The sequence below is a fragment of the Ostrinia nubilalis genome, chromosome 30 (assembly GCF_963855985.1).
Source record: "Ostrinia nubilalis chromosome 30, ilOstNubi1.1, whole genome shotgun sequence".
In the NCBI taxonomy this organism is placed as follows: Eukaryota; Metazoa; Arthropoda; class Insecta; order Lepidoptera; family Crambidae; genus Ostrinia; species Ostrinia nubilalis.
This window is the reverse complement of record NC_087117.1, coordinates 4,582,507-4,600,550: the sequence shown is the minus strand read 5'-3', so window position 1 is coordinate 4,600,550 and position 18,044 is coordinate 4,582,507. Positions and strand designations below refer to the sequence as shown.

General features: G+C 38.5%; 5 protein-coding genes across 7 annotated transcripts; 3 read left to right on the top strand and 2 right to left on the bottom strand.

Moving 5' to 3' along the window:
* Positions 1–302: 302 nt before the first annotated feature.
* On the bottom strand, positions 303–5,328 carry LOC135086005 (uncharacterized). Its single transcript, XM_063980787.1, has 4 exons — positions 5,233–5,328; positions 4,304–4,469; positions 3,136–3,294; positions 303–857 (listed from the first exon to the last, which is right to left on the bottom strand). The coding sequence occupies exons 2-4, from the start codon at positions 4,466–4,468 to the stop codon at positions 345–347; spliced, it is 837 nt and encodes a 278-aa protein (XP_063836857.1). The 5' UTR covers position 4,469; positions 5,233–5,328; the 3' UTR covers positions 303–344.
* A 682-nt stretch (positions 5,329–6,010) lies between these two features.
* Positions 6,011–7,021, bottom strand: LOC135086149 (probable small nuclear ribonucleoprotein Sm D1). The gene has a single exon (XM_063980952.1). The coding sequence runs from the start codon at positions 6,911–6,913 to the stop codon at positions 6,536–6,538; it is 378 nt and encodes a 125-aa protein (XP_063837022.1). The 5' UTR covers positions 6,914–7,021; the 3' UTR covers positions 6,011–6,535.
* Positions 7,022–7,255: 234 nt separating this feature from the next.
* LOC135086060 (uncharacterized) lies at positions 7,256–9,469 on the top strand. 3 transcript variants are annotated; one of them, XM_063980828.1, is made up of 5 exons: positions 7,256–7,430; positions 8,137–8,230; positions 8,321–8,494; positions 9,175–9,287; positions 9,371–9,469. In XM_063980828.1, the coding sequence occupies exons 1-5, from the start codon at positions 7,326–7,328 to the stop codon at positions 9,428–9,430; spliced, it is 546 nt and encodes a 181-aa protein (XP_063836898.1). In that variant the 5' UTR covers positions 7,256–7,325; the 3' UTR covers positions 9,431–9,469. The 3 variants fall into 3 exon arrangements, with proteins under 3 accessions (XP_063836898.1, XP_063836897.1, XP_063836895.1); XM_063980827.1 differs by lacking the exon at positions 7,256–7,430 and adding an exon at positions 7,743–7,935; XM_063980825.1 differs by lacking the exon at positions 7,256–7,430 and adding an exon at positions 7,743–7,953.
* A 5,332-nt stretch (positions 9,470–14,801) lies between these two features.
* Positions 14,802–15,467, top strand: LOC135086204 (protein D2-like). The gene has a single exon (XM_063981003.1). It carries the CDS (start codon positions 14,807–14,809, stop codon positions 15,452–15,454), a length of 648 nt encoding a protein of 215 aa, XP_063837073.1. The 5' UTR covers positions 14,802–14,806; the 3' UTR covers positions 15,455–15,467.
* Positions 15,468–15,597: 130 nt separating this feature from the next.
* Positions 15,598–16,391, top strand: LOC135086205 (eukaryotic translation initiation factor eIF1). The gene has a single exon (XM_063981004.1). It carries the CDS (start codon positions 15,736–15,738, stop codon positions 16,066–16,068), a length of 333 nt encoding a protein of 110 aa, XP_063837074.1. The 5' UTR covers positions 15,598–15,735; the 3' UTR covers positions 16,069–16,391.
* Positions 16,392–18,044: the final 1,653 nt, after the last annotated feature.

Sequence of the window (18,044 nt, the reverse complement as noted above, 5' to 3'; positions counted from 1 at the left end):
TGAGTACCCATAACCATGACGTCATCATGATAGCAAGCTCAAGCAAGTTCAGCATTATTGTGTTTCGTGTGTTGGTATGATCTGAGGGGGAACCCCTTGTTACTTTCCTTCAGGCTATGCGGCGTGCGTGACTTCGTTAGCGTAAAGGCCGAAAACTTAACTTTTTTGTTAGACCTTTTTAACGTAAGCTACTTAACCTTTCAATTTAGGCCGTTTAATACAATAGGCGGACTTACTCTCTCTCCCAGTCAACCCGTCCGGCATTATGTAAGAGTTAAAGAAATAAAAATATCAATTCTAACAGTTTAAACGCAATTTAATTTTATAGACGCATTCACCAAAAACTAATTTGAAACCATTGGTTCATCTTCAAGCGACGCGTAACTGTTATAGCTACTCACAGAAGGATCAGTGTCCGGGTTATCACGTTTCGAAGACCCATCTTTGGTGTAATTACTAGTTTTGGATTTATCTTTGTAAGTTTCAGAATAATTCACCTTCAAATCACGACATGCAAAAGTATCTTCTGTCATCACGGGCGGTTCCAGATTCAAAGGGATGTCATTTGTCCCGCTCTTTTTGTCTTTGGCAAGGAGAAAGGTTGAGCATTGACAACCTCTGTTGGTTCTTATTTTGGATAATCTATAAATCCGGCAAGGGGATCGCCTGGTTCTCTGCCTAGATTTTGGTTTGGTGATCCGAGCGCCCCCCTGCCGATGTCTGGATCGTTTCTTATAGTCTCTGGGGGTGAATGCCTTTTTCTTGGGTTCTGCCCTCTTTTTGTTTTTGATGCAAGCGTTACACCGGTTGTAGGCCGCTTGCTGGACTGCGGTGCGTTGCGCGTGCGTCATTGTTACCTGTTGTAAAAAAAACATTTATTTAATTTCTAAATTAATAGATTCAAATGAAGTGTTCTATCAATATGCATTTATTCGATTAGCCGATGATGTCATCGTGGAGGCGCGCTGACTGCATGCGGTCGCCAAGTGACGTCACAAGTTCGCTTCGTCACTCAGGAACCTACCCTTAGGAAGCCAGACTGCCTCGTCAATCGTTTGGCCAGCGTGGGGAGTGTAGGCCAAATGCTTCTTTTGCCTCTGGTAGATTTATAGAGAGGGTCGCGTGTTCCTTTATTGGAGACTAAATTACCTGATCATGATGACTTCCGAGTTAAGTTTACCTACTATTTTTTTACAATGGAGTAAAACAATAGGTATTAAGGTCTAGTGCATCTCAGTCAGTATGCCTGAGGTATGGAAGCGGCACGGGACGTTGTTTTTGGGATGTCAAACGTCAACGAGACTTCAAAAATAATGTGCTTCAGTTAAACGCTTGACCATAATACTTAATTTGTCGTAAAAGGCAATCTAGTGAAGTTCGCGGGAGATGCTTGGATGCGGACGGCAGAGGACCGGTCGTTGTAGAAAACCTTGGGGGAGGCCTTTGTCCAGTAGTGGACGTCATTTGGCTGAAACGAACGAACGATCGGAAAGCCACCTTAGCAGTAGACCGCCTTCTGTCCAACTCGTCGTGCATCTTCGGGTATCCAGTGTTGTGGAGGCGCACCGACTGCATGCGGTCACCAATGACGTCACAAGTGGCGCAATAAACGTTTGCACAGGTTGTACTTATTCTGTGGTAAAAGTCACCTTAGCAGTAGACCGCCTCCGGTCCAGCTCGTCATCCATTTTCGGGTATCCCGTGTTGTGGAGGCGCACCGACTGCATGCGGTCACCAAGTGACGTCATAAACAGCTCCTGCCTTATTGGGAAGCCGGAGTGCAAAGCAAAGTTAGGCACACTTCATGGATAGATGGCCTTACTATTTCACTGCTACAATAAACTAAAACGCACCTTAGCAGTAGACCGCCTCCTGTCCAGCTCGTCGTGCATCTTCGGGTATCCCGTGTTGTGGAGACGCACCGACTGCACGCGGTCACCAATGACGTCATAAACAACTCCTACCTTATTGGGAAGCCGGAGTGCAAAGCAAAGTTAGGCACACTGTCCACAATCAGTCATTGAGGGAAGCATGCAACGTACAGTTGACGTGCAGATGACGATAGGCGTATTTGGTATAGATATTTGTTATGTCCATCGTCAATCACGCTACTAAACGTCTGTTTTCTTTTCTGCTGTCTGTCTTTCTATGGACAGATGGCCTTACTATTTCACTGCTACAGTAGACTAAAACGCACCTTAGCAGTAGACCGCCTCCGGTCCAGCTCGTCGTGCATCTTCGAGTAGCCAGTGTCGTGGAGGCTCACCGACTGCATACGGTCACCAATGACGTCACAAGTGGCGCAATAAACGTTTGCACAGGTTGTACTTATTCTGTGGTAAAAGTCACCTTAGCAGTAGACCGCCTCCTGTCCAGCTCGTCATCCATCTTCGGGTATCCCGTGTTGTGAAGGCGCACCGATTGCATGCGGTCACCAAGTGACGTCATAAACAGCTCCTACCTTATTAGGAAGCCGGAGTGCAAAGCAAAGTTAGGCACACTGTCCACAATCAGTCATTGAGGGAAGCATGCAACGTACAGACGACAATAGGTGTATTTGGTATAGGTATTTGTTATGTCCATTGTATACCCATTCTTATGATACACCATACAAGAATGCATGGTAAATTCAGTGAACTGCTCCTGAATCGAATGTACCTACTACTACTATTTCTATTTATTTATATTAACCGGCAGACAGTGGTGACTGAGTTTGTTGCGGCGCTTCTTCTCAGCACTTGCCAAATGTTGGTCTCGAAGCGCTGGTAGGGTAAAAAGATTATGAGACATGTAGAGGCTCCTTAAGAGCAAAATGACGATTTGTAAGAACTATTTATTAGTCTAAACAAATAAAGAAATTTTGACTTTGACTTTGACTGTCCATCGTCAATCACGCTACAAAACGTCTGTTTTCTTTTCTGCTGTCTGTCTTTCATGGACAGATGGCCTTACTATTTCACTGCTACAATAAACTAAAACGCACCTTAGCAGTAGACCGCCTCCGGTCCAGCTCGTCGTGCATCTTCGGGTATCCCGTGTTGTGGAGGCGCACCGACTGCATACGGTCACCAATGACGTCACAAGTGGCGCAATAAACGTTTGCACAGGTTGTACTTATTCTGTGGTAAAAGTCACCTTAGCAGTAGACCGCCTCCGGTCCAGTTCATCGTGCATCTTCGGGTATCCCGTGTTGTGGAGGCGCACCGACTGCATGCGGTCGCGGCTCTGGCGGCCGCGGGCCTCGTAAGCCTCCTGGTGGTCGGCGTGGAACTGATCCGCGGCGTTGCGGCTTTTCTGGAACGATAAAATAACTCTTACCTAAGTCTGTCGCCATAACAACAATGTTAACATCATTTTAGTGTTCCGGCAGTTAGAGGTAAGATAGCCAGTTCCTCCGTGGTTGAGGATTCCGGGTGAAGCTCGCTTCCACCATCGGTCTGATCATCACTTACCATCAGATGAGATACAGGCCAAGAGCTTCCTTGTTGTGGATTAAAAAAAACTCGTAACTCATTAATTTTCTGAGTCAAGAGCACTTTTACACGTCCCAACCCTTCTACTGCTCCGAGACAATATGGACCAGAAGAAGCAGCGCAAGAAACTCGGTCACTAATTTCAGTCACGATTGTAAATACTAACTCGCCAGGTGAACTTCCTACCCCCCGGAGAAGTGGTTTAAGTATTAACCAATCTTTAATTATTCAGGAAACAGGAAATCTGATTGGTTGTTCAAAACATTTCTCCGCTCTACTCCGCCTTGGTGGAAACCGGGCCTTAATGTGTGACCATAGTATGGTCACCATACTGACCATTGCGGAAAATGGTGGAGTAAGTAAAGACGTTGCTCTATTCTATTAAAACATTAAGGAATTCGAATTCCCAACACTGGCTTTAAAAAAGAACTTTGATGATTTTTGTTCATTAAGCACATTCTTTGGCTGCCGATTGACTTCTTTCCCTAAAGCTCATGATGATGTGACTAAACAAAGCAAAACTGCAAACTCGCACCCAGTGGCGGACTAACAGGGGGGCGGAAAGAGCGGCCCGCCCCTGGCCCCCGGTCTTTGTGGGGCCCCAAATGCCTCTACGTTCTCCTGATCAAATCCTAAACAAGACTAAAAATGTGCTTAGTAGTTAGTACCTACATAATTTCATCAAGATTAATTATCTTTGCTGAACGCTGGGGGGCCTCATTTAGCTTTGTAGCAAGCCTCTGACGTAGGTACTTACTTAGTCCGCCACTGCTCGCATCTATTACATACAACCACATAAGCTGCTACTTACATAGTTTAGTTCCCCATACCTGAGCAGGCCTGCAGTTCACCATAGGCCGCGGTCCGTCATCGTCCATGATACGACACACCACGTCCACGATGTGGTCAGATCGCTGACGCTCGTCTGGCGGTGAATACGCGTCCACCGCCATCTTGTCGTCCGCTTGCCCGTTGAAATGTTTTGACTTTGACATTCTATGTAAAACAAGGCACAAGGGATCAGTGACCCACACCGCAACCAGTGGTGGTGGTTGAGACATCCTACTGGTGGTAGTTGGAACGACAATTTGTTAGGCCTAATTAGGAACTTACTCTCTGTAACTGAAGAGCTGTCAGCTGATAATAGGCAGTGGCGTAACTATAGGGTGGCAGCTTAGGGCTGGTAAAATGCCACGGGCCCCCGGACCCTAATCGCTCCCCCGCCCCACTCACGATGATCCCGGGCGATAGTCCCGAGATACGCCAAGGGCTCCGACGCCCCGTGCACAGAATTCGTCACTGGCCTCGGGTAGTATAGTTACGCCACTGATAATAGGATTGGGATGGTCCACTGTTGGACAAAGGCCTCCCAATCAAAGATTTACCCTGCAGGCCTTGCGCTGCCCGCAAGCAGGGGCTTCCAGTAACATTTACCAGATTGTCGGTGCACCGAATAGGAGCCCTGCCTACACTACGGCTTCCGGTGGATAGTCAGCACTTGAGAATGAGCGGTATTGTCCCAGCATTTTAGATAAATTACGCGGGTTTATCCTTTACTAAATTTGATACTTATTTACTGATCAATATGTTACCGCAACTGTCCATGAAAGGAAACATTGCTAAGAGATTTGAATCAGGAACTTATTTTCAACTGACCTGTGGTGCGATCAACTTAGAAACTGTATTTACTCATCATAAAATAAGTTTATTGAATCAAACTGCCACCAATACAAAGAAAGCTAACATTGTCGTTACTTACATCCGTCTTTTGTATACACTTTGCAATTTTGATCTATTTTTTTGCAACTTTTAAAATTTTCACAAATTATTTATCACTATCATGTTGATGACTTTTGACTGAGCTGAGAGTCAGTCAGTTTGACAAGATCTTTACATCAAAAAAGTTAAGGCATTAGAAGGACCTTAGAATAGAGTAAAAAGTATGTATTACTAAAGTAGTGATGTTTACTGGAAGAGAATACCTTACAAGTGACTTCAAACTCCAGTACCTCAAACCTACATGTAGTCTATGTCATGGTCTATGTATGTTTATTATTGTTGCCACATAGCACAAGCTAATTATTATACCTTCTCAAGAAGTAGTACCTACTATGACATAGGTAAGTTAGGTAGGTAACTAATATTAGTAAGAACATGGCTGCACATAGGCTTCAAGCATAGAGATAAAACTTCATCTACTTTAGAAAACAATTTATATCAAGTAAGTTTAATTAACCCTTCTTTCATTATCTTCTCGTGAATTAAGACTATTATGTTAGTCAGCTAAAAAATAGTAAAAAACTGCAGGAGCACAACCATTCTGAAATTAATAAGAGGCAAATGAAGGATTTGGCCTACACCCCCCAAACTAGTTAAATGGGTTGAAGGTAGTCATCAATATTCATTATCATCAAAATTACCTTCAGATACTTTTGCAAACAAGATTGTATTAGTTTTATAAAAAACTTGATCCAGGTTAAAAATAAATGTTTAAAAAGTATTATCGAGAAAATAAAATAGAGAATAAAAAGCAAGTGTAGAAATACTGTAAAAACTTTAATTTGTAAAGATGTTATTTACAGACTTCAATTTTACTTATTTTAATACAAATACTATAGCAATCGATCTTAGACTAGGATATCAATAAAAATGCTACTTCATAGTTTTGGATAACTTAAGGGATAATGCCATGCCTAAAGACTACTTAAAAATTATAGCAAGTCTTGAACGAATCTTACAATGCATAGGCAATTCATCCTTATAATGTATTATTACTCGACACAAAGTTTTAGCATAATAGACTAATTCTACTCTTCAAAATTGCATACAATTTTGGACAAGTTCAAAACTAGCTCCAATTTTAAACCCAAGATGTAGGGAATGTTCGAACCCAGTAACGAAGTTCATAACTTCTTCGTATGACTCTAAATTGCTTTTTCTGTAACCTACACAATTCCAGATACACAAATCATTCAAGGTGCAAAATGAAACAACATAACCTCTTAGACTTAATATTATAATCACAAACTTAGACTGGTATAGAGACTTATTTGCTAAACACTTTATCGCCGACCGCGACCACGGCCGCCCCGGCCGCCCCTGGGCCCGCCGCGGCCTCCACGGCCTCTGCCTCGGCCGCCTCTTGCACCACCCCTCGGGAATCCTTCGCGTTTGCCTCGACCTTTCGGCGCGTCATCTATCAATAACGTCTCCAAAGGCAAGCTGTCCGGCAGCAGGAAATACCTTATGTTATTCCCGCGTATGCTCAAAGTCTCCAACTGCAGTTCTTCCTTGTTTTTCAAAGTAACTTTGACTGCCTTCAAATGGGTGTTCATAGCGACATCGACGCCGGTGATCGTTCCGTGCACAACACTGCCGTTTTTCAACTCAATTGTGACCGTCTCGTGGCTGAGTTTCATGAGAAACCTAACTAGCTTCATGGTTTTTGGTTTTGTGGATAATTTTATTAAAAACAACAGCGGCGTCAGTCCGCGAAAATAACCTCAAATCGTAAAAACAAAATATGGCGGGCGTCGTAAGTGCTGTCAGCATATACAACTAGAAATCTACCAAAACTACCAAAAAAGTTTTTATTCATGACGTGATCATGATTTTTTTTTCATTATTTCTGTTTATTGGCCAATTAGTTTTTAAAATTCTATCCAAACACTAAACAAGACCAGTCAAGATATGACATAAACGTTGTGTTGTCACTGTCTGCAGAATTATCTTTTTTGTCAAGCAATTTTGTCTGCAGAAAAGTTAATAAAGTTACAAGCAATTTAAATTATTTTCAAACTAATATTATTCCTTTATATTTTTTTAGTGTTCTCTGAACACTAAATTTACGTTATGAATCCCGCTGAAGACTTGGCAGAAAGAGAAGCAGATGCAGAAGTTGAACCAGAAGAAAAGGAAAAAACCATTTGTGCTCGACTAGTTCTTACCCTGGAACAGGTACTTATAGCTAGTGAACTGAAAATTTGTCAGCGTATGCTCCCAATGTAGGATATAATATTGGTGAATTATGAAGTTTGGGTCATCGTGGCTTTTTTGAGCTACCCTAAAAAAGCTTTTATAAAATGACGTAGTTCTGGCGTTCACTAGCTCTTACTCTAATATAGGTGACTCTTACTCTAATCTTGGGAGTCCAAAAATTTGTTTAATGACACCCTAGAATGAAATTAATAATACATTCAAGAATGGTAAATGGTAACCCTAAACAGTTTGTTCGATAGCACCTACCTTTTGTTAACATAGCAACGCAGCCAAATAGATCAGTTGTTTGTATTTAACTACATGTACCAAAAGTAAGATTGTTATAATAAAAGAAAGAATGGATCTCACAGATCTTGAGGATTTATCAGGGACGGCTCAATTTTCCGAAAAGGAAATAGAAGATTTGCAAAAATCACCAACATTTAATCAGCTTCAGGCTAAACTGACGCTCACTTCTGAGCAGGTACCTTGTCAGCAACTGGTAACAACGTGTAATGTTTAAATAATTTATCAGAAAAAGTTTTGAAGATTGAAGATATTAATAACAAACTCTTTCTTCACCAGATTTTTGCGGCTATTACGCTGTTATTCTTTGAAGATTTGAGTCTTTATACTCAATACTTTTTTCAATACTTAGTTATAAATTCCTTTATTTTGTTTTCAGGAAAATGATCTGCGTGAAGCTTTCAATCTACTGGACTACACTGGTGAAGGGAAAATAAAAGCTGAAGATTTTCGTGTTGCTATTAAAGCTCTCGGTACCTACCTATATTGTTGTAAAATACAGGCAATTTTAAAACTACTGTTAATTACCTTACCCTTACCTTACTTTTCCCATTTTGTTGCAGGCTATGAACCAACCAAAGAGGAGCTGCAACAAATGGTGCAAGGCGTTGATAAAGGAGACACAGGGAAGCTTAGTTTTGAGAACTTTGAAACGGCAATAATGAGAAAAATCATGTCACAAGACAGCGATGGAGACATAATGAAAAGCTTCCGCCTATTTGATATAGATGACAGTGGTACGAATTTAAAATACTTAAAGCGCAAGTTGTTTTTATTTTTAGGTTGTTATGGTCATCTGAATATTTTTTTTTTCTGATCAAATATACTCAACATCAAATAAACCGCACATTCCGCGACGCGAACTTTAAAGATTTACTTCTGACACAATCATGGTGCCCCAACAATATTGGTGTTATTTGAAAGCCCAATAAATATCCTTAAAGAAAAACACATTTAATTTTTTAATAAAAGATTAACATATTATACCATAAATGTGACTTGAAAAAAGACCTCACTTTGGGCTCACCTCTGGGATCAATTAGTTAGACCAACTTTTATGGTTATAAAACCAAATAATGATCTCACGTGTCCTCTTTAACAGATGGATAGCGATTAATCCCAACTTAACAGTTTTATAGCCATAAAAATTGGCTCAAGCGTAACTACCTATTTTTTGAAGAAATGACTCTAGATCCTTCTAAAGACACATTTTTGGGGTAAAAAACTTTCCTTTAATGAAATTAAGCTTAGAACTAGGCTTTTTAATGGTGCCAATATTGGTAGGAAATGGGGATGCATACGTTTGAAAGTGCTTGTCGCGGGAGGTGCGACTTATTTGATGTCGATTGTATTTTCGTAATGCTTGCCTCTAGCTGGTTAGTTTATCTAGCCTAACTTGAGTTTTTCTTTTTTATAGGTCTCATAAGTTTTGAAAACGTGAAAGAAGTCACTCAAATCCTTGGAACTTATTTGACTGATGAGGAAATAGAGGAGATGATTGACGATGCTGACAAAGACTACGATGGCTTTGTGAGTATAAAACATGTGTAAAATTTGTGTAAAACGTTACACAAATTCATGAAAATTTCATTAATTATGTAATATCTTTTCAGATTTCTGTATCCGAGTTCATGAGGATGATCAAAAATTGTGTTAATATTGTTACTCCTTAATAATAATGTAGTACGATTAAATAAATAAAAACTACTAAGTTATTGTTTTGTTTCTTCTGGCAACACCAAAGAGTAAAAAGGTACTTTTCTATGAACATTTTCCTTGGCTTTACTCAATGACACTCAATGATGTCGGACGACCAAATGGTAATTGGTTGGAACTTGGAACATTGTTATTTTAGAATAAAAAAATCAAAATCATCATTCAATGGAAAAGTGGAAAGTGAAATTAAATATTTATTGGAATTGTCAAAAAATCCCTACCAGTGGGGATATCTCAGTAGGGATAATTATGTGGAATAGGGGAAAACATTACATAAGGTGACATAACAAACCAGGGAGGATATGAAGTTTCGGTTATGGATACGGACAGTTACGGCTGTTATAATGTTATACCAGTTTCAGTTACGGTTACGGATATTAAATCATTTCGGATTATCCGAAAGTTTCGGATAATTTCAGTTACGGATATTAGAATTTTATAAGGGTAAAAATTCTAATAGATGCTATGTACTATGACAACACCTATGATAAAGATAAAACAGGGATATCAGTTAGCGCCAGGGAATGCCAGCGAAGTAACAAATATCGAAAAAATATTAAGATTTAGACTGCCTTTAGCCGAAACTTTTGAATAGGTTTCGGTTACGGATATTATTTTATTTCGGATATCCGATAATTTCGGTTGCGGTTACGGATATCCATAACATCCTTGTAACAAACCAACTAAATATTCGCTGAGTGTGTGTGTCGAGAAAATTATCAAAATTATTTAAAAATGAAACTCGTTTTTCGCAGGTTGCAATAAGAAAAGGTCATTGGTCTGCGGATGTCCGACGACCTATTATAAACAGCCGGTGCCAACTATATTTTCGACATTGTAAAATACCTTTTTTTGACACTGACAGCTGTCAGTGCTGCTGGTACTGACAGCTTCCAAAATTTCAAAATCAAAAAAATGGCAGTTGGTTGGTGTTGTTGACACAGTTGTTTTATAGTTTGTTCTAATTTAAACTCAAATAAAACATTTATTTGATTAGCTATCGTTATTGTTATCAATAGCTAGTGTTAAGAATCTCAGACGTTTACTTGCTACTCGATTACAAATCGAAATTCTCCAAGAAATGGGTGTGTACTGTTTTGTAAAGTACTAAAGTTCTATCCATGTTTCTCTTAATTATATGATTTCAAAACATTCCAGATGACCTTACAATGGAGGAGAAGTGCGAAAACCTCATGAATATAGTGGTAGAATCGCGCAAGAAATTCGGCAAAATGTGCGTCGACTACGAGCAGAAAACTTCCTTGATGGAGAACAAAATTTTGAATTTACAACTAGAAACCATATCCAGTTACCGTTTTAAGCCTAAACAGACTGTCCCAAATATAGAAGTCGACGATATGACTAAGGATACAGAAGAATTTACTTTAGAAATTACATCGAGGCAGAAAAGAATAGAAAATTTGAAGAAGAGACTGAAAAACACTCAAGATATTGTTCTGCAGTTGAAATCGGACAATGTTGGCAGGAAATTGAGGCAGCCGTTGACGGCTGAAGCTCTTTTAACAAAGGCTAAGAGCAAACATGTATCTTGAGTAAAGTTTTTACTTCGTTTTAGATTTGTATCTTGACAGCGCATCAAAATTTTTTTTTTTTGTTTTAAATAGCATTTTAACTGTCTGTATTACATAGCAAAATGTTTAGCTTGGTGTGCTGTCTTCTGTACATTATAATATCACAGTAATTTAGTTATAATGGAAGATGTAGTGTGGGCAGGCCCCCCGATAATTTGGTGAAGGTCGCTATATGTACCTGGATAAGGGTTGTTAAGACTTCCAATGAACTTTTAAGTTTCTTTGACTTGTTCTAATAATTTTCTATTTAGTTTTTAGTCCACTATTTAAAAAATAAACAAGTTTTGTAACCAAAATGTTGCCTAATGTACTAGAAGTAACCGTATGCCTTGTATTATTTTACAATTTTCATTTATTTATAGATTAAGGTATCAATATTTTGTCTTTTAACTGTCGCTGAATGAATCATTATTTATCAGTATCAGACTACCATTTCATGGCACAGACTAGGAAAATTTGGTTACAATATTGCTCTTAATTTAACTACATAATAATAATACTATGATGTCACACAAAGTATTTATTTGCCTTATTGTGCCATTTTCTGACAACTTTTGTTAAAATAGATCATAATATATGTACTTTATTATAGATTGATATTTTATAATGCCGAGTAATAATACACTGACTGGAATTTTCGTCGAGTTTACTGTATGCTAATAAATGTAAATAAATATTTTAGTCTGTAAAAATGATTTTTTAACAATCATCCCAACTAATATTATAAATGCGAAAGTAACTCTGTCTGTCTGTCTGTCTGTCTGTCTGTCTGTCTGTTACGCTTTCCCGCTTAAACCTCGCAACCGATTTTGATGAAATTTGGCATAGAGATAGTTTGAGTCCCGGGAAAGAACATAGGATAGTTTTTATCCCGGTTTTTGAAACAGGGACGCGCGCGATAAAGTTTTTCTGTGACAGACAAAATTCCACGCGGGCGAAGCCGCGGGCGGAAAGCTAGTACTTCATAACTTTTTTGACCCCGTTAAAAATCTCGTTTTATTTTTAATGGGTAGGACCCATTTATGTAGACTTTCAAAGTTAGGTAATTTATTCTAGGACTAGGATCCAGGAAAATAATTATGGTGCCAGCTTAAATTTAACCTTTTGAACGCCATTGACAACTATAGTTGCAAAACGGTCCCGTAACTAAGACGCCATTGGCAACTAAAGTTGTCTAAATTTTGCTGCTTTTTCAACAATATTTTTGTTTTTTACAGGACGCCCTAGAGACTATTAATTGCGTTATAAACATTCTTAATAATGTTAAAATACATTATAAATTAAAATTTGTGTAATAAATTTAGTCAGTAAATGTGAAAAATGAGTTTAAAGTTAGTATTGAATTCTTACGATTTTGTCACTTGTTACGGCGCCAATGACCACTTTAGATGTCAGCTAGTGATGGGGTAATATCGTATATTTTTACCTAAGAAATGTGCTCATTTAGATAATCATATTGTAATAATCAAATAAAAACAGTAATTCAGTATTATTATTTAATATTTGAAATCAACTAAATGTCACTTTCACATAATTTTGACGAAAATTTAATATTTCAGCACTTTTTTCAGTATTCTGGCGACGGGTAACTTTAATTTATACTGCGTTCTCCTCTAACTTTACGAATGAAGTCAATTATTTTTACGTAAACTAAGGAGCGATCCTCTGGTGGTACCTTCTCCATTTCAAACGCTATTAAAGCAGCAAAGCTTTCGTTCCGCGGATCACGAGGATGTGAATTGAAAAAGTGTGCATCGTCAACATTTATCATAACGGCACGGATGTCGTCCTCACTGACTTTAATATATTGAACATAGCTGCTATCTGTTTGTGAAGCTTTGTCTTCGCTGGTTTTTAGTTTTCGTTTTCTGGGATACAAAATTGGAACTTTGGCGTTCCTCCTGACTGGCTTCAATAATATCAGAATTTTTATCTTGTAACATAACGATTACACTTGGTATCTTGAACCACAAGACGTTAAAACCACGAAACTATTTTCTTGTAATGATGTGCGTAACTAATTTATTAAAACTGACCGCCTTGAACCACTGCCTGAACTCAATAAACGTTAATACTACGAGTATTATCGATAAGGAGGTATACCCTTCTAGACGTTTCTAGATTTTTTTAAATCATGGTCATCCCTACGCCATGGGCAACTATAGTCGCCCGCTTATGACGTCATAAGCGAAGCTAATAAACAGATAGTGATGTGAATATTATGTCGGTAAGTCAATATTTTCTTTTTTCACTACTACCTTCCAATACAAAGTAGAAGTCTCTGTATGACGTTTACCAGTAGTTCCCGAGATTAGCGCGTTCAAGTAAACAAACAAACAAACTCTTCAGCTTTATAATATTAGTATAGAGTATAGATATTAGTATCCTACTAATATTATAAAGGCGAAAGTTTGTGTGAATGTATAGATGTATGTTTGTTACTCTTTCACGCAAAAAGTACTGAACGGATATGACTGATATGGATGATACTAGTCTCATTGTTTATAGAGTAACTAGCTTTTGCCCGCGGCTTCACCCGCCGTGAAATTTCGTTTGCCACAGATCGTCATAAATTATAGTCTATAATATGTTATTCTGGGTTATAAACAACTAGCTTTCCGCCCGCGGCTTCGCGCGCGTTGACTACATTATCTACATACTTTACGGAATCCTATTTTTTTCCAAAATAAAATTTAGCCTATTTACTCGTGGATAATGTAGCTTTCGAATGGTAAAAGAATTTTTAAAAACGGTCCAGTAGTTTTTGAGCCTATTCATTACAACCAAACAAACTAAGTTTTCCTCTTTATAATATTAGTGTAGATAATACTGTAAAGTATCATCAAAATCCGTTTAGTAGTTTTTGCGTGAAAGAGTAACAAACATCCAGACATCCAAACTTTATAGAGTAACATAAAGGCTATAATGACGATCTGCGGGTGTTACTATTTCACGCGGGCGAAGCCGCGGACAAAAGCTAGTAGATTATAATATTAATTATAGATAGATTCATCGATATAATAATTATGTATTTTTCCAACTCTATTTTTTTATAAAAACACTTATTTGGGGACGCCGTAGACAACTATAGTTGCCAAATAGTGTTGTGAACTTTACCTTGTAATGACATGAAAATTTAGAAGGTTTTTATTTTTTTCTTATTGTATTTTATAGATTAGAAATAAAATCTGTTCGAAACTGTTATGAAATTGTGTTTTATTGCAGTTCAGTTCGTAGTTATTACTGTTAATCACCCCAAATTCCAAAAAAATACCTAAACAATACTTGTGGATGTCCCATCACTAGAGAAAATCACTATCACAGGAAATTTTACTAAGCTTGGCGTCGGGCGTGAAGTGACGTAAAAAGGGGCTGGCGTGCAAAAGGTTAAAATAATAATTTCTTTTTCCCTCCTTAATCCTATCCCTACCACATTAATAAAACGCTCAATTGACTTTGCTTCCGGTTAACCACAGACAACAAAAGTTACATTAGGAAAGGTTCACACTATTGTAACACCGTTATTGTGAAAAATATCGTTATTATGTTTAAAAAAATAACTATCCAGTAGACTAAAATTAATTCAATCAAAAATAAGGAATACGTGAAAACATTTTATTTATCCAGTTAAAAGATTTCATTGCCAATATTTTTAACAAAACGGGAAAAATGAGGATATAAAAGTTAAAAAAAAAAACAGTTGCTTGGCAACAGTTTCGTTTGACTTAAATAATTATTGTCATGAATATTGTTTTGCGTAAACGTATTTGTTCAAGTTATCTTTTTCTTGAATTTATTCTATTTTTGTTCGGGCAAAGTATTGTTAAAGCAATGTCTGTTCAAACACTTTTCAAGCAGCAATGTATTGTTCCGGATGTACTCACAACTGCTCCATCAGAGTTATTGGATATTCAATACCCTAGCGGAGTTCGCGTGGACATGGGTAAGGAACTTACTCCAACGCAAGTAAAGGATAAGCCTGTTGTGAAATGGACACCAAAGGAATCCGAATATTACACTTTAGCTATGGTTGATCCTGATGCACCAAGTCGTGAAAATCCTAAGTTCAGAGAATGGCATCATTGGCTTGTCGGGAATATTTTTGGAGGAGATATGAACAAAAGTGAAGTTTTATCTGATTATATTGGATCTGGCCCACCAAAAGGTACAGGACTTCATCGCTATGTATTCTTGTTATATAAACAGCCAGAGAAATGTGATTTTTCAAAAATATCAAAACTCCCAAACAACTCCGGAGACAAGAGAGGAAAGTTTTCCATTGCAAAATTTGCTCAACAATATAAACTAGGAACGCCTGTTGCCGGAAATTTTTACGTTGCAAAATACGACGATTATGTTCCAAAATTGTATGCCAAATTGAAGGGCTAATAATAATATAACGAAATAACGTTATTTAATTATCGGTTATTTGTAAAAATTGCGCTCGTGAGTGAACAGCTTTATAGAGGATTCTTGTCTATGGTGTGATCGATAATTTCCGCCTCCGCGTGACATTCTTTTTCGGCCCAAATCCGCCATTACATTTTGGTGTTTGCGTAAATTGGTCGTTTGCGTGCATCGTTGTCACGCATTATCAGTGCAGCCAGTATCCGTGTTTGTGCGTTATATCGCAGCGTTTTGTGCAACAAAGAGAAGTGACGTTCAATCGTATGTCCATCCAGAATCTCAACACATTTGACCCATTCGCCGATGCTATCAAAAGCTCGGAGGACGACGTGCAAGATGGTCTAGTCCACGTCCGGATCCAGCAGCGGAACGGGCGTAAGACGCTGACTACGGTGCAAGGGCTGTCGTCGGAATATGACCTGAAGAAGATTGTGAGGGCATGCAAGAAGGAGTTCGCTTGCAACGGTACGGTTGTCGAGCATCCGGAGTACGGGGAGGTTCTGCAACTGCAAGGCGACCAGCGCGAGAATATTTGCCAGTGGCTAACGAAATCCGGGCTTGTTAAGCCGGAGCAGCTGAAGGTGCACGGCTTCTAAGCCGTCTACTCGTAATATGAAATGAAATCATTATAGTATTTAAATATGAGAGCGTGCGCGTAACCCTTCGAATATGTATTTAGAAAGCATTGACGTATACAGAGAACGCAACGGGCCGCTTAGGCCTCCTCCCTGTGCCTTCACTCCATGTATAATAATAATTAAAGTGTCTGAGTATCGACGCCATCTCGTCCTTAGTTGCAATTGAAGCCGAACGAAAGAGTAATTAAATAATCAAATCACTTTTTTTTACGACATTGTATTTTTAAATTGCTGTAATGATTGATGCTGCTGATGCTATATTAAATATGTTTTTGTAAAAACTTGTTTTTTTTTTCATTGCGGGCGGGCAGGGGCAGGTAGTCGCCCGCTAACGGGACAATACTCATTGCTGAGTGAAAGTAGGTGGGTCTTGCGAAATGTAGAATTCCGTTCATTAAAGTCACTTAGTCACGCTATACTTTAGTTTCTGAGACCATTTTGGGCTTTTAATGACAAAACATGGGCCACTTGTTGTCTTGTTACTAACCAAACTAGTTTGTGCTTTTCCTATCCTTAATTTGTTTGTAGCCTTCAAATAACCTCTAAATAGCACACTAATTGGTTCTCGAAACGCCTAATAACGTCATAAAGATATAAATAACACCTAAGTAAAGTGATTAGTGAGCTATGATGAAACGTCGCTCGATTTCGTCGATAACGACGTCGCTTTTGTTTCTTGTAGAATTTAAACACAATAAAATATTTGAGTGAATCATAAGTCTGTCGCAATGACCACGACATCACTCGAGTGACTCGAGGAAGGAGCAGGCATGAGTCACGTCTTCTTTTAGCGAGGCTACTGTGCGGAGGTCACGATACCTCGCCCAGTATCACTCGATATTGAGTGCTAATAAAATGCTTTTCCTTATTAATGCGATAATGTGTCCAGTTTGACTAGATAGATAACACTATCTATCTACTCGTGAATTAGTGTTAAACATTTTAGTTTTCCTACTCTTGGGCCTCATAGAGATTCTGTTTAAGTAGTTAGGGACAAATGTAGGTGTAAACTGTAAACCGAGCATTGCAATACCTGCCTTGTCTAGCATAAAAAAAAAAAGCTAACTAGTAATTTCGCTATATCAATACCGATCCCGAGTCCCGACGTAAAGAATTGATTCCCGAATTTTTTTTCCCTCTACAGTCTACCCCTACCCGATTCCCGACACACTAACTGTCAACACTAGTTAAATCAACACCCCGAGAATCCAAAAAAAAGACTAGGAAGAATGAAGGCAGAATCAAGTAACAGACAATACTATAGGTCTGTAAGTAAATAAAATTATTAAAGTAGGGCAGGAGCATTCACACACTATCTACCAATCCTTGTCTTGTACCTACCTACACAGGGTGTAGTTCACTGCTGGACGTAGGCTATGATAACGTAGGTCCATAAAGTAAAATATCTAGCTTAGGTAGGTATTAACTTTGCGTAGGTTATGTAAATAACTCACCCCAACGAAGCGTCAAACAAAACACTTTCTGTCAACCAACCATCATCTTGCTGTCATCGAGCTGGGCGCGCGGTCCTCCTACCCTACAAGCTACAATGCCGAGTTAGATGCTTCGTTGGAAAAAAATGGTAAGGAAAATTCTTTCGGTGCATGCAGCAGCACCTAAGTACCGAGGTCACAGAATAAAATATTAATTAATGCCCATTTTCACCATCAATACCAAATTTTTAAGTGACCCCTTTGAAAACAAAATTCCTGTGTTACCATACCATAGGTACATAATACTGCTAAGGTGTGCGATCACCACAGAGGCGATCTCCTTATGATTTTAAATGGTGTTAGAACTTAAACAAGTTTGCATAAAACCGACTCCAAAAAACCTACACTAAAAAGTAGAATAATAATTACTAATTACCTACTTATTTATTAGGACGAATTATTAATATTTATGTAGGTATACCATGATTGATACTTCTGGAG

Excerpts from the sequence above, each read along its gene's own strand:
- LOC135086005 (XM_063980787.1), bottom strand. The coding sequence starts at position 4,468 with ATGTCAAAGTCAAAACATTTCAACGGGCAAGCGGACGACAAGATGGCG. Across the intron at positions 3,295-4,303 it reads TGAACTGCAGGCCTGCTCAG|AAAAGCCGCAACGCCGCGGA; the intron begins GTATGGGGAACT and ends TTATCGTTCCAG. Across the intron at positions 858-3,135 it reads GGAGGCGGTCTACTGCTAAG|GTAACAATGACGCACGCGCA; the intron begins GTGACTTTTACC and ends TTTTTACAACAG.
- LOC135086149 (XM_063980952.1), bottom strand. The coding sequence starts at position 6,913 with ATGAAGCTAGTTAGGTTTCTCATGAAACTCAGCCACGAGACGGTCACA.
- LOC135086060 (XM_063980825.1), top strand. The coding sequence starts at position 7,810 with ATGGATCTCACAGATCTTGAGGATTTATCAGGGACGGCTCAATTTTCC. Across the intron at positions 7,954-8,136 it reads AGGTACCTTGTCAGCAACTG|GAAAATGATCTGCGTGAAGC; the intron begins GTAACAACGTGT and ends TTTTGTTTTCAG. Across the intron at positions 8,231-8,320 it reads TGTTGCTATTAAAGCTCTCG|GCTATGAACCAACCAAAGAG; the intron begins GTACCTACCTAT and ends ATTTTGTTGCAG.
- LOC135086204 (XM_063981003.1), top strand. The coding sequence starts at position 14,807 with ATGAATATTGTTTTGCGTAAACGTATTTGTTCAAGTTATCTTTTTCTT.
- LOC135086205 (XM_063981004.1), top strand. The coding sequence starts at position 15,736 with ATGTCCATCCAGAATCTCAACACATTTGACCCATTCGCCGATGCTATC.